This window comes from Carassius carassius, chromosome 19 (assembly GCF_963082965.1).
Source record: "Carassius carassius chromosome 19, fCarCar2.1, whole genome shotgun sequence".
Classification (NCBI taxonomy): Eukaryota; Metazoa; Chordata; class Actinopteri; order Cypriniformes; family Cyprinidae; genus Carassius; species Carassius carassius.
Window position 1 is genome coordinate 121,903 of NC_081773.1, and position 15,067 is coordinate 136,969.

The 15,067-nt window shown below is 33.5% G+C and overlaps 1 protein-coding gene across 2 annotated transcripts in view; it reads left to right on the forward strand.

Annotated features, from left to right (window-relative positions):
• Nucleotides 1-14,492, forward strand: part of LOC132094834 (activin receptor type-1-like) — a 46,879-nt gene extending 32,387 nt beyond the window's left edge. For both annotated transcript variants that reach the window (XM_059499459.1, XM_059499458.1), the window contains 8 exons: nucleotides 2,064-2,327; nucleotides 3,009-3,214; nucleotides 4,800-4,899; nucleotides 5,089-5,235; nucleotides 5,906-6,181; nucleotides 7,823-8,020; nucleotides 10,578-10,708; nucleotides 13,692-14,492. In XM_059499459.1, the coding sequence (XP_059355442.1) occupies nucleotides 2,064-2,327; nucleotides 3,009-3,214; nucleotides 4,800-4,899; nucleotides 5,089-5,235; nucleotides 5,906-6,181; nucleotides 7,823-8,020; nucleotides 10,578-10,708; nucleotides 13,692-13,820 (1,451 nt within the window). In that variant the 3' untranslated portion in view covers nucleotides 13,821-14,492. The remainder of the gene's footprint in view (nucleotides 1-2,063; nucleotides 2,328-3,008; nucleotides 3,215-4,799; nucleotides 4,900-5,088; nucleotides 5,236-5,905; nucleotides 6,182-7,822; nucleotides 8,021-10,577; nucleotides 10,709-13,691) is intronic.
• The last annotated feature ends 575 nt before the right edge of the window (nucleotides 14,493-15,067 follow it).

The window sequence follows — 15,067 nt, forward strand, 5'->3', positions numbered from 1 at the left end:
CCAAAAAGAACTTAAATTACACTTTCAGTTTTGATCGCACAGATAAGAGCAATACATCAATCGAATCTCTAAAGGGTTTACTTTTTTTTTGTATACAGACATCATAACAGAACTTTGTGCACTTTTAAAATAAAGATAACAAACAAGCTGTGCTTGTCTGCAGCCTTTGTCTGCTGTGATCTTCATTTACAAATACGTCATTAAAATGAACTGTAACTCAGTGAATACTCAACGAAGAGACATGAGAGAGATTTATAAAAAGCCTGACATGTCTACTTTTAAACTAAACAGGTGCTGCCAAAAACAGATATTCTGTGATAAAGTAATCAATATGAAAACAACGCGATGTCCGTTTTTCACGTCTCCCTTCATTATCTTCTAATGCGACCATGCCCCCGTGCTGAACGCTCTATTCAGATTCTAATGTTTCACTGAAGCGCGTGGCTTGAATACGCCACACAACAGAAGACCACGCAGCAAGACTTTTCTTCATGATTTTTTATTTTACTGTTTTCTTCGCGATGAGAGGAATAAGACATAATTCACCCCAAATAGATGTGATTTGGTTGAGGATTTGAGATTTGGATTTCCTCAGAAAAAAAGAATGAAACACTTTATTCAGCAGAGATCATAAACACGAGTAAGTCTCTTTTTATTTATTTATATACTTGTACTAGTTTTCACATAACGTGTAAACGTTTTACCAATTAAACTTTTTCCAAAGACTTTTTCCAAACTATAATTCCTGACTAAATGTATAATAAAGTGAAATATTATGAAGTTTAAATAACAATATACAAAACTATACCATTCAAAAGTTTGATGTAAATAATATAAATGTAACAAATAAATGTAACTAACAAATGTAAAAAAACAATGCTGTTCTTTCAATTTATCCCCCCTAAAAAAACAGAAAAAAATATTCTCAGCTCTTTTCAACATTAATAATAATAATAATAACAATAAATGTTTTTTTTTTTTGTAGAAAATAAGATTGTTAAAAGGATTTCTGAAGGATTGTGTGACTGGAGTAATGATGCAAAAATTCAGTTTGAAAGTCAGCTTTGATTTGTTCCTAATAAACTGTTTAATTGGACTCACCAGTGGATATTACATTTTTGTTTTGGGATAATTAAATATATTCTAAATAAACTACAAACATAAAATTATATAGATTTATTTTGTCCTCACATTCTTTCTTGTAACTCCTCCCTCTCAGTGAAACAGCTGACATTCTTTCTTGTAACTCCTCCCTCTCAGTGACACAGCTGACTGAATGGCTAATTATGCAGCTCATTATGCAGCTCATTATGCAGGCCTTTGTCTTCTCAGGTGTAAATCACAATGATATTCATGATAGTTGACGCCTACTCACATATGACTTTTACCAACAAAAAGTGTCTTTTAAAATTTAAATCAATATATTGTTTTCAGTAAGTGCGTAAACAAGATGATTTTCACATAATTTAGAAAGAAAAATTCTAGGCTACAAGCTCCAGTTTTCAAAAGTCAAAAACACAATCATGTACATACATGCTGCTCGCATATTATTATAGCCCAGTATGTGCTGATTACAGTGAGATTAGACTTAAGCCATTTATATGTGTATAAGAAACTGAAAAAAGCACAAATGTCAGGGCATGACAAAACTTCTCCAGGCCCCAAAAATACCCATAGACTCCAGAGTTAAATACATTTCAGTAGTTCAATACTTTTTCCTTGTCATTAAATTTTATTACACATTATTATTGTTTTTTTATTTTTTTATTTGTTTTGTTTTCTTTGTATGCATGAATTAGTTGTTACCGACATCTGGTGAAAGTTTCATATCAACTGCACCTTTAGAAATACATTTTCTGAGAAAAATGGTGACGTGTTCAATACTTTTTTTTTACCTACTGTATATCTGTTGGATTTCTTTTATCTTATTGTGCATGAGTCACATAAAAAGTAGAGTGTTGAAAAAAAGTAAAAAAGTTAAATTAAGAAAATAAAAAAGGTAGCCATTGCAGTTTTATTAAGGCAGTGTTTTTATTTTATTTTTTATCTTCTCTCCTGTCTAGATGAGGAGTTAAGGGTAGCACCTACAGAGCATGAATGTGTGTGTGAGGGTCGATCATGTGCAGCAGGGGACCGCTGTAAGGGTCAGCAGTGTTTCTCTTCCTTGACACTGAGTGATGGGACACCAGTGTCACAGAAGGGCTGTTTTAAGGTGTATGAGCAGGGAAGGATGACCTGTAAAACACCTCCGTCCCCTGACCAGATAGTGGAGTGCTGTCAGGCTCATCTGTGCAACATGAACCTCACTGTGAGACTTCCTGTACGAGGTAACAGACATTAAGCTCTCACACCTTCACCTCTACATTCCATATGTATACACATGTATTTTTTATTTAATTTTTTTTTTTTTAACATATACTTCTAGGTTCCTTCCATGTCTTAGATTGTATGTTGGTATTTCTAGTGTCAGCAGCGTTCTGTGGCTTGACATTACAATTATTTATTTATTGTTCGTTTAGAATTAGTTTGCATGTAACTTTTATGTTTAGCTGCGTTGCTAATCAAGCCCACCTAAAAAATCTAAGCAAAGACTTCCGAACTGCTTGAACAGTACATACAAGTGTGTTAAATAGAGGTGGAGCTTCTTTTTTAACTCTACAGGACAATGGCCCAGGCCCCCCATCCCTGATCTAAACATTTTACATGTATATATTAAATATCCATGATTTGACACCATTTTAAAACTCCTGGTTGTTTCTGGGTTTTCCATGACTGTTGAACCTTGCTTCATTGTTTTTGTCAATATGGAAAAAAATGTGGTAATTGGCAATGCTCAAGAAGTCATTGTAATGAAAGAAAGAAAGAAAGAAAGAAAGAAAATTTACAGTGAAAGTTAAAATGTGCGTAATGTCATGAAAATGTCATGAGCTGAATTTATTTATTATTTTTTTTTTTAGATTTTCTTCAAGGTAAAATGGTTTCTATTTAAATCTCTGTGTCTCTCTCAGTGTTGGAGGCCCCCAACTATAGTGTGACAACGCTGACCATTGTGATTGTGGCTCCAGTCTTCGTTCTGATATTCCTGTCTGGTGTAGCTATCCTGATCTTCCGTTGTATTCACCATCACCAGATGGAGCATCTGACTGCTCATGATGCAGAGTATGGCCCCATCGATGGTCTGATTGCATCTAATGTGGGAGAGAGCACACTCGCGGTGAGGAAAACCTACACTTACCAAAATCTGTAATCAGTCTGTGATTTAAGCAAAGTAAAGCTGTGATCAAGTAAAGCTTTGCTCTTCCAAGCTTTATAATGTGGAGACCAAAAAAAAATGGATCCGGGGGGTTAAAAAAGGCCTTCTGAGTAGAACTTCACTTCAGAATGGCTTTATTAACCCCCCCAAAGAGCACCCTTTAATGATGGATTTATACACGTTATTTTGCTTCAAAATGTTGACCTCCATTCACTGTAATTATAGAGCTGGGAAGAGCCAGGATAGTTTATTTATTTTTTTATAAAATTGTATTGGTCCGTAAGAAGAAAGTCATATACACCTAGGGTGGCTTGAGGGTAAGTTAATCATGGGTTAATTTTAATTTTTTGTTGAACTATCCATTTATCCATTGTGACCCTGGACCACAAAACCAGTCATAAGGGTCAATTGTGTTTTATACATCATCTGAAAGCTGAATAAATAAGCTTTACATTTATGTAGGTTTGTTAGGACAATATTTGACTGAGATAACCATTATGAGAAAATCATCGCCTATAAAGTTGTCCAAACCAAGTTCTTAGAAATGTATATTACTAATCAAAAAAATATGTTTTGACATTTTTACAGAAGGAAATTTATAAAATATCTTAATGGAACATGATCTTTACTAAAGATCCTAATGATTTTTGTCATAAAAGAAAAATCTAAATTTTTAGACTATTGCTACAAATATACCCATGCTACTTATGACTGGTTTTGTGATCCAGGGTCACATATGTGGTTACACTACCAAAAGAAATAAGGACATGTGTCATAATAATACCATGTTATTTGTTTAGCTTATTAATGAATAAAACATCTGAAAAATCCATGCAAAACTTTACAGAAATGTAACATCTGGAAACTAATTTTTTTTCGTGTTTTAAATGGTTTCTAATATCAACAAGATTTTGTTTATGCTGACATATGATAAAATCATATCTTTCTGTTTAAACAAATTTCGACAGAAAAGTTGCAGGGTTTTGGTGAGTTTGTAAGTATTGTGATGTGTATTTGCTGAGCTGCCTCTTTAGTTGCTGTTGTTGGATCATTTTCAAGCTATTTTCAAGGATCTTTGTGGAGTGCTTGGCAACCAAAGCAAATATTTAGCGTTCTAATGTTTGCCTGAGAATAATTAAAAGTCTGTGCCAGTGCTGGGAATGAGATGTTATTAAAATACTTAAAAAATCTGTTCTCCGAAGCCTAGGAGGTAACTGCTCTGATAACTAAAATTGTTGATTAATGTGTTCAGACAGTGATTCTAAGGACCTGAAGGGTGGCTAGCTCTGAAGCTACCATTTTTTTTTCAGGATCCTGCAGTAATTATAGTGTTTTGCAATTCTGCTCTTTAACAGTATCTCTCCGTGATGCAAACATATGGTTATAATGGTTCTTGTGTTCTGGGCCTCTGGTGCACATATTGGAATGTGGCTGTTCATTGAGTGCTCTCTAGTGTATAAGTGTGTGTATTGCAGGGTCCAAATGTAGCTGTACTAGAGTTAATGTACAGCTGTATATTTTTTTATCTTTTGCCTTTTTCTCTCAGGATCTGTTGGATCATTCCTGTACATCTGGTAGTGGCTCTGGTCTACCTTTCCTGGTTCAGAGAACAGTAGCCAGACAGATCGCTCTCAGCGAGTGTGTTGGTATGTGCTCACACCATCTTTCCATCATTGTTATGTTTGTGTGCATAAAGCGTTTCTTAGATTTTGTTGTACAGGTTAGCAGTTTACTGTTTACAGTTTACTTTTAAATACCAAATTACTCTGTTACTTATATTTTACAACCCTCACTTTTGAGAGTATTTCCTTAAATGTTTGTGTGTTTTCTGTCAGGTAAAGGTCGATATGGAGAGGTTTGGAGAGGTCAGTGGCAGGGAGAAAGTGTTGCTGTTAAAATATTCTCATCCCGAGATGAGAAATCCTGGTTCAGAGAGACCGAAATCTACAACACTGTCCTGCTTCGACACGATAACATTCTGGGTAAATAATTTTATAATGAAAGCTTTTATTCCCCTAGAAATTACCGTATTTTCCAGACTATAAGTCCCACTTCTCTTCATAGTTTGGCTGGTCCTGCGACTTATAGTCAGGTTCGACTTATTTATCAAAATTTATTTGACATGAACCAAGAGAAATAAATCAAGAGAAAACATTACTGTCTGTATCCTATCCTACACTGAGGAGCATAGAGCGCCCTCTCGCGGCTGTAGACGGTAAGGTTTTCTCTTGGTTCTAAATAAATGCGACTTATATAGAAGATATATAATAGATATATAATATATATAGATATCGCACTGGACTATGTTTTTTTTCCTCGTTGTGACGTACTTTTGGACCTATGCGACTTATACTTAGGTGCGACTTATAGTCCGAAAAAATACGGTATATATGAATTTTATTTGCAAAAACAGATATTTTCAAAAATAATGTTTTGAATTTTGTGGTTTTTATTTTGTTTTAATGTGTTAGTTTGATTGTTATTAATTGGAATGCACAATAAAAAGTAAAAACATGAACATTTTTTTTGCAGATGAACTCTTCATATGCTTTCTTTAGGGCCCCTCAGTTTTTTAACATAAAACAACAATAAAACATGTTAATTGCTCAACCATAACTTTAACTTAAATCATGTTTACTTTGTATTTTTCAGGCTTTATTGCATCTGATATGACATCGCGTAACTCCAGCACTCAATTATGGCTAATCACACATTTTCATGAGATGGGCTCTCTCTATGATTACCTGCAACTCAGCATGCTGGATGCTTCTGCCTGTTTGCGAATGGCACTCTCGATTGCCAGTGGCCTGGCCCATCTGCACGTGGAGATATTTGGCACACAGGGCAAACCAGCCATTGCTCACAGAGACCTAAAAAGCAAAAATATTTTAGTGAACAAAAACGGCCAGTGCTGCATTGCAGACCTTGGTAAGAATAACTTCTGAGTGAAGCAAAATCAGTTATTGTATGCATGCTGTTGTTTCATATGCCATTCATATTAGAATATTTAAAATATTACTTTGAAGTGTATTTTGGACAACGTTAAAAAAACCATGTGATAAAAGGTTTTGTGTTTTGATGGCAGACATTTGAGTTGTTGCACTTCAAATTTAATTTCAGTTGTGCATTAAACTGTCAATAATCACAGTAGGTATAATCAAAATAATAACACATTATGGTTAAAGTATGCACATGTTTATCTCATGTTTTCATCAAAAATAAATTTTGTGTTAGAAGTACTTTCTTACAACACCGATTTAGTTCAAGCATAAGTGATGAGCAATTGTCATGTGGTGAGCAAATCTGAAACCATTTTCTAAAAATTCAGTTACCCCTGAAACCCCTTACTCAGCCCAAAGCCTTTCAACCTAAAGGACCAATTTATCTTTATGCTTGAATAAACGTCATATTTTTTATTTGAAAAAAATAAAAAAGGTAACATAGAATCTGGATTATTTTTATATGTATATTTATATTGATTCAATGAATCATAAATCATACAGGGTAGATTAATGGACATTTATGACCATTGAAATATCCAAATATTTTGTTGCCTTCCGTCAATCTGTCACTTGTTGTTCAGTTTCTAATAATTAAAATCATTTGTTTGTTCCCTCAATATTTACCTGTTGAACATGTTGCCCTTTATATACAAATAAGTAGAAAGCAGAAGCAGGATATTTGCTCTTGGAGGATGGACACTTTAATTTATTTCTTTATTAAATTCACTTTACTCACTCACTTAGTTCCTGAGTCCATTTCTGTAACATCAGGCTGTTTATTAGAAGAGATCACTGTTGTTTCCCCCAAAACCTTAACGAAAAACCCATTAGGTAGCTTTCAGCTAACACAAACTCTTCTGTACACAGGAAGTGGAACACAAGATGTGTTTTTTGTAGAGCACTTCAGACTACATAAAGCACATTAACAAAATGAGCATGTTGTTTTTAGAACATCGATTTGAAAACATGTTGCCCTCATGGGACTAGACATTTTCACTTTGCAATTTTTTTTTCTTGATGCTCAAAGACATGTTTTTCACTTACTAGACGTTTCTGGGTTCTTCAAGTTTACTTAATATCTCATAAAAATGAATTTTTGTATATCCCCACAAGAGGGTGCAATACAACATTTAAAAAGGAAATGTACTTTTCCCATCATAATTTCAACATATGCATCTCTGATACATCTCAGCATCTTAGATGATGCTCTTAGCAGTGTACAAATGTAGTTAAGATATGAAATGCTTTCTAAAATGAGAACCCATTTCCATAATCATAAATACAATCTGGAAATTATTTCAGTAGGAAGGACATCAGCAAAGGAAAGAAAACTGGATTTGTGAAAAAAACCTTTCATGGGATCTTTTAAATTTAGAATGCACGCAAAGAGTGCTGTACCAATACACAGGTTTTTAATCCAGGGACCGAATTCCTTAAAAGAGTATGCCTTGCTCTGAAATGATTATTAATTCTGCATTACGTGGCTTAATCTGTATTGTTCAAAGATACTGGTAGATCCTTTACTATATGATAATTATACATTTGGTCACACATTTATCTTCTTCAGGTCTCGCCGTGATGCATTTTCAGGACACAAATGAGCTGGACGTAGGGAATAATCCTAAAGTTGGGACCAAGCGCTACATGGCCCCTGAGGTTCTGGATGACTCCATTCAGACAGATTGCTTTGAGTCTTACAAACGAGTCGATATCTGGGCCTTTGGACTTGTGCTGTGGGAAATTGCTAGAAGAACAGTTAGTAATGGTAAGAAAAATTCTCACACCTGATTCACTATAACACCTGTCATTTGTTCCTTTTTTTTAATATATCTCTGCTGTTGCACTTGCTGATGATTTCAATATGGAGAGTCAAATGATGCAAGGAGGAAAAGATGGTGCTCTGTGTCACTTAGAAAAAATTATCCGGTTATATTATTATAAGGCCTAAACACTCAAAATGTCTACAGTACAGGTGTGTGAGATGAATGTTTGTGTCCCTACAACCAAGGCACACAATGAATACATGCTAAGTGCCAAACGCAAGTAAATGTTCTATTTGGCCAGATCACTATGATGGGTGATTATGTTACTGTCGATTAGTTGCATATGTGCTCTGTAAGTAATGTAACTTAGTTTCAATATGAACATATTTTTCACTACACTGAGTAATAATAATATTATTTTTATTTTTGATTAACAATAATTAATCTGAGACTTGTTATAGCACTTATATATCATTGCTCTTTTTGTTGTTTTTGATTGCTTCCACTGTCCTCATCTGTAAGTCGCTTTGGATAAAAGCGTCTGCTAAATTAATAAATGTAAATGTAACAATAATGGTTTAAAAAGCCCTTTAACTGCCAAATTTATGTAGTAATGTACATTAATGTATGACATTAAAATCTAATTGTTGGATCCAAATAGGGCAAAGAAAGAAAAAGTTGGCAACCCTGATGGATTTTAATTTTAGTTTTTCTTTTTCTAATTATGGCTTAAGATGTTTCAGGGGCTAAGAAGAGTCATGTGAAATTGAGGAGTTTGATTCATGGCTTCAAGCATATAATCAGTGATCATTATGTAACCCACTGAGGACTGACCTTTGGGTTTAAACTGGAAAGGTATTCTGTAATGATGGTAAAAGCATATGCTTTCTTTTGTAAATTTGGATGGTATGCTGCTTGCAGCTAGGCAGTATGGTATTTTAGTATGATGTTATATATTTGGAGGCTTTTGAATCTATATGGGAGATATTATACATTTTGTCCTGCTCTACACAAGATATTCTATTTATTATTATTATTATTATTATTATTATTGGATATTAGAGTCACTTGTGTTTTGTTCTGTTCTTGCAATTATTATTTTAGATCATGCCTGGGTTTTTATGGAAATAACTTCTCAGTATAGGCATTGTTTATATGGATGGACATTTAATTGTTCTGTTACAGGGTCCTGATTTTAAGAAAGCACTGAAAACTCAAACTAAGATGTATGAGTAGACAACATGCAGCTGTGCCCTTTGCAGAATATATTACTTAGTGTTATTTTTCTACCCTGCCCCATTTCAGTTGGGCAAACAGGGTATATGGTGCATTGGAATATTTATTTTACTCATAAGATTATTATATTAAGTGTCAGTTTTGATCCATTAATACAAGAAGTTTAAAGGAATATATGGAGGTGGTTAGCACTAAATGTGCCTCTTTTTTTTACCCTGCCACCACTACAATGTTTGCCCATTAAATTACCTATTTTTTACATCCATAACCAAAGATTGTTGGATGTATCCCACATATTATTATCAGAACTTCATGTTTTCTATGGCAGGAGTGTATAGAGCAGGGTATATTGAAGTAAGGAGTTGTTTATGAGAATAACAGTTTGAGATCATTTAACCAGCAAACCCAAACTAGAACCTATAATCAAATGCAGTTTTGTATATATTTGTTGCTGAGACTTGTTGCTTGTCGTCTTGACAAGCTATAGAAAAATATAATATTTTGTCCAGAGTACCAGCAGCATTGGGTAGAGGGTGTTAGACTTACAAGAAGTTTACTACATATTGCCAATGGACAAAACGAGGTGTAGATTACATTCGGCTCTAAAAACTCTTTGGCACAGGGATTTGAAAATTTGCAATTAGCAATTAAGAATGGATCAGAATTTGGCAAAATTCTGGAAAATTTCTCATGTTTTAGCATGCATAATTATTATATACAATTATATACATAATTATACTATGCATAATTTTGGGATACTGCAAATGGCACATCACATCACTATAAGTGCAAAAGGAAATTTACATACCAGTCAATGTCCTGTTTTGTAAAATGTTTGACTAAAAAAATTATGAAAAAGTGAAGTTAGTGTAGTTAGTCCCAAATATGGCTTACATGCAGATCTAAAGTTTGTGAGATGTTACAATTACAATGACTTGGGCCAAAACTGCGCACATTTTAGTTTGACTTTGTCTGTGTATGATTGTAGGTGCACATTATTCGGCATCTGCCCCCTTCACACTGAAAGGGTCATTACAGTAATGTCTTCAGAGGTTTGTCTGATGCCCTCTGTGTGTCTAGTCTAAAATGGGTCCCTATTGCTCCCTTTGGTGTAATAGCTTGTACTCTATATATAATCCGCACTGCTGGCGTTCTTGATGAAGCTGAATTTTGTACAGATACATTACAGTTGGCACAATTGGTGCTCAGTGATTATCGGTGTAATTTGATAACCAGTTTAATAACTTCTGAAATTAATGGCTGCTCATTTTTTTTTTTTTCTGGTTGAGTTCCAAATGTGTTTTGTCTACACTCACTGTGCAGGTATTGTTGAAGATTACAAGCCCCCATTCCATGACGTAGTGCCGAGTGACCCAAGCTTTGAGGACATGAAGAAAGTGATCTGCATAGACCAACAGAGACCAAATATCCCAAACAGATGGTTCTCAGACCCGGTCAGTACCAGCTCATATACCTTTACAAATTAAGTTAATCAGTCATTATCTTTGAAGAACATTACACCATGTCCCAACCAGATCCAGTGGCAAGCAATGTATCTTCCTCATTAAAAGTAAAATTTTAATCAGTCTTAACATATTGAATAGAAATGTCATAGTTATTGTTGGTTTTGAAAAAAAACTCTTAACAAGGACAAAAATGTTGTATCGCTTTTTGCATTATTGTCAGACATCTAGACAGTGTTAAAGGGTGGTTGGTATTAAAGGCATAAATCTTCACAAAAAAAAACAAAACATTTCAATCACAGAACAAGTCTCAATGGATCGTGTCCACCAAACTAGGAGTTAGCATTGTCACGATATAAGGATTTTAGTAACCATTACCAATACTAATGTAATGCAGTGATTGTTGATGCCAATTTCAATACTCTGTAGTGAATGGGTGATGTCAGATTGAATTAAGTCGGCTGATTTAAAACATCACAATAATCCACAAGTAGTCCACAATACTCCAGTACACTGATTAATATCTTATGAAGTGAAAAGCTGCACAAAACTACGTAGAGCTATTTTGACACATTATGTCACCAGTTTACAATCCTTTAAAGGCTCTCACCATCTTGTACAGCTGCCTTTCAGCACCCACATACACAGTGGATATGGCTATTTGAAGTAGCTGCCTGTTGGTCAGTGAGGTTAGATAATTTTTTTGTTTTTTGAGTGGACTTCACAGCAAAGAGATAGCCATCCTTACTGCAGACATTACATAAAAGTACATGTTGATTAAATGAAATTTTTTTTTTTTTTTTAATTCAATACTGCATTTATTATGCATTGATTTAGAATCACTGGAAAAAGGTTCATGATGCTTCAAAGTTTTTTTTTTTTTTTTTCTCCTACCCCTAGGTTGTATGACAATATGAGTAATATGTCCCTGTAAATGTACACAAAATAGTGAATTTTGCTGGAAATTCAATGTGAAAATGGGTTTTATTTTATAAACATGCAGTGTTATTATCGGATAATTTAATTAAATACTTTGCATGTGAAAGGTATTTAATTTGATTTCATTTTTTACTCTCTTTTTATTTAACCCTTAAACAGGCAAGAGTGGAAAATGATAAGAAAAAAAAATATTTTCATGTCATTTTTTACATCATCTGAGCCATGTCCAGCTTTCTATAGACATGTCAAGCTTTCTATAGATATCTCTCTCATGTCTCTTCGTTGAGTATTCACAGAGTTACAGTTCATTTTAATGACGTGTTTGTAAATGAAGATCAGTGCAGACAAAGGCTGCAGACAGCACACCTTGTTTGTTATCTTTATTTTACAAGTGTACAAAGTTTTGTTGTTATTATGTCTGTATCCAAAAAAAAAGTAGACCCTTTACAGATTCGATTGATGTATTGCTCTTATCTGTACGATTAAAACTTAAAGTATAATTTAAGTTCTTTTCGGGGTTATCAGGAGAAAATGACTCATAACCCGTATCCGTGTTAATCGACTCCAGAGGGTTAAGTAAAACATATCCAAAATAATTTTTTAAATATTTGATATATTTTGGATTTTATGAGTTGTGACTCCCAGGTCACGTTGCCTGATTAGTGTATAAAAAAAAGGACCAAATCAATAATTTCTTTTACCAAGCTCCTTATCTAGTGGGTGGTGTCAGGTTTTGTATTACACAATTTATTTGAACTACTTTATAAAAAAAACACTTTTCTAATCTTGACAAAACGCATATCATCAGAAAGTTCTGAGTCTTACGGTCCCATCTCCCAACTGTTTTTTGATATTGAGACTGAAATGTATAAATTTGATACAGGAGAATGCATAAACGCCCAGTGGCTATTTTTGGTACAACACCTAAAAATCTCATGGGAAGTTACATTTTGTGATATCAAATTAAAATTTAGAACACAAATTGACTTTGATTTGATAGTAATTTTAGAGTAAAAATTATTTAGTAAAATATATATTTTATATAAAATATTTAGAGTACATTTGATTTACAGTAAATGTAATGATTTTTTGAAGTTACTTTTTCTTTTTCTTTTTAAAACAAGACCAAACTTATGTCTATATTCCAAAACATTACACAAAATTTCAATGGTTATTTAAGAATGTTACATATATTCTCAATATACTCAATATTTCCTTTTTTATACCCAAAACAGGCAACGTGACTCAGGAGTCACATACATTTCAAAACGTGCTAAATAACAACATAAACAACATATGACTCAATTGTTTTCTTCAGCACCCTAAGACAATGTTCAGAATTAATTATAGCAGTAATATAATTTTTTTTCCAAAAGAAAAGTAAGTTTAATATATAATTAACTACCTCAAAATCTGAATGTTCTCCACCACTGGCAGCCATGTTGGATTTAGATCAGACTAATATACCACTGAAAACCTGAAGCAAATCATGTGACCAGCATACTTGAGACAGACCAGGCATGGATAAATGATAAAAGGATTTAATAAAAAAATTGTTCTTATAACCAAAAAAATACAATAAAAACGATGTGACTGATGGGTCACGTTGCCTGATTTAGGGTTAAGGACACAAACCAAAAGAGAAGATTATAAATTGCAAAACATTTCTAAATTTAAATATAACAAATACATTTATTAAGTAAAACTTATATTATTAACAAAACATTTCTGTTATTCTTATATAGTTTATTTTAGTTTCTACTCTAAATTCTTATTTAGATCTTGAAATGCTGAAGCTCACACCACGGTTTAATTTTTTTATTTAACCTTCATTTAACCAGGCAAGTTCTTATTTTCAATTACAGCCTGGCAATATATATTATATGAACACATGTAACCTTGTGTAAAGAAGATTGCTCTCTAACAGCCACAAGGATATATCCACTGCAGTCATAAATATTATTTAGCAAAATCTTCATTGTTTTTTACCTCCCTTTACTTGATTTCAGTCTCTTGTTTTGTTTTTATGTTTCAGACTTTAACATCAATCGTTAAACTTATGAAGGAATGCTGGTACCAGAACCCATCAGCCAGACTTACAGCATTACGCATCAAAAAGACTCTGACAAAAAATTCTTTGGACAAAATCAAAGCGGACATATGAACTACTGCCTTATGGGAGACCTTAAAAGCCTTTTTACTGCGCCCAGTTGATGTCTCATCTGGCAAACCAACCAGGAAAAAAAAGGCCTTGTAGAGGCACATCATATTTATTTTGAACTTAAAGTGGGTCATATTTGGCATCCAAAAGACTGAAAGACTGCAGACTGCTTTTCATATGGGAGTTATTTCTTTTAGCAGATAGGATTTTTGAAAAATCACGTTCTGTCACATTACAACACCTGGGCATTTGAAGAAACTGCTTTAGAGTTAGTTCACTCAAAAGTTGACAAACTTACAAATCAGACAGTTCTAGTTCATAATACAGCAACACTGCTGCAGCCCTACAAATGATTTGACTGCAACCCTACAAAGAAAAGAGAAATAGCTTTTTTCATTCTGGCTCTCTATCACTGTCATTTATAGTGTAAGTAGACCATAAACACAATACTCAATCAGTCTGTCATGAACAAATGAAGAGTGTTAAGGTTGCACCTCAGTCTTTATCTTGATCCACCCTCTGTTGTCCAATGTGTTAAATCTGAAAAGTTTTGTATCACTGCACATTTAGCATTATCTATTTGTTTTTTTGTTTGTTTCATATTGTCTGTAAATAAAGATGCTTAAGGAGTAAAACAACTTAAATAAACCTACAAGATCCCGAATTCAAGAAACAGATATCTGCAAATTGTTTTTGTTTATCAAATAATTCGCACAGTTATTCAGCAGACATATACTTGGACCAGCCTAGTCTCCTCTAGATCTTTATTTATAGATAATTTAATTGAATTGTATGGAAAATGTATATATTTTTTAAACATTGAATAAATAAAAATAGGCAGAATAGTTTAAGAGAGTTACAGATTAAGGCTAAATTAAGTTGTTACTACTAGTTTGGTGCCAGATGTTTGTTTGTTTGTAGTTACTGATCATGTATATGAATATACTTTGTGCGTATGAAGGCTCCAAATGTTACTTGTGTATCACTTTTTCTTTTAATTGGTGGAAATGCAATCAGTTTTTTAGTCCAGTTAAACATTACATTTTGGGTTACAAATTAAAATTGAGACTCCCCCTATTTAATTGCTGGACATATGGAGGGCATAGCTTGTCTTGCATGTCTTGGCAGTGAAGTGAAAATATATAATTTGATAGCAATCTTTCCTTAGAAAGCCACGTTTCTGTCATTTGTAAAATTGCATTTTTCCATCTCAAAAATATATCTAAATTACGACCTATGCTCTCAATGTC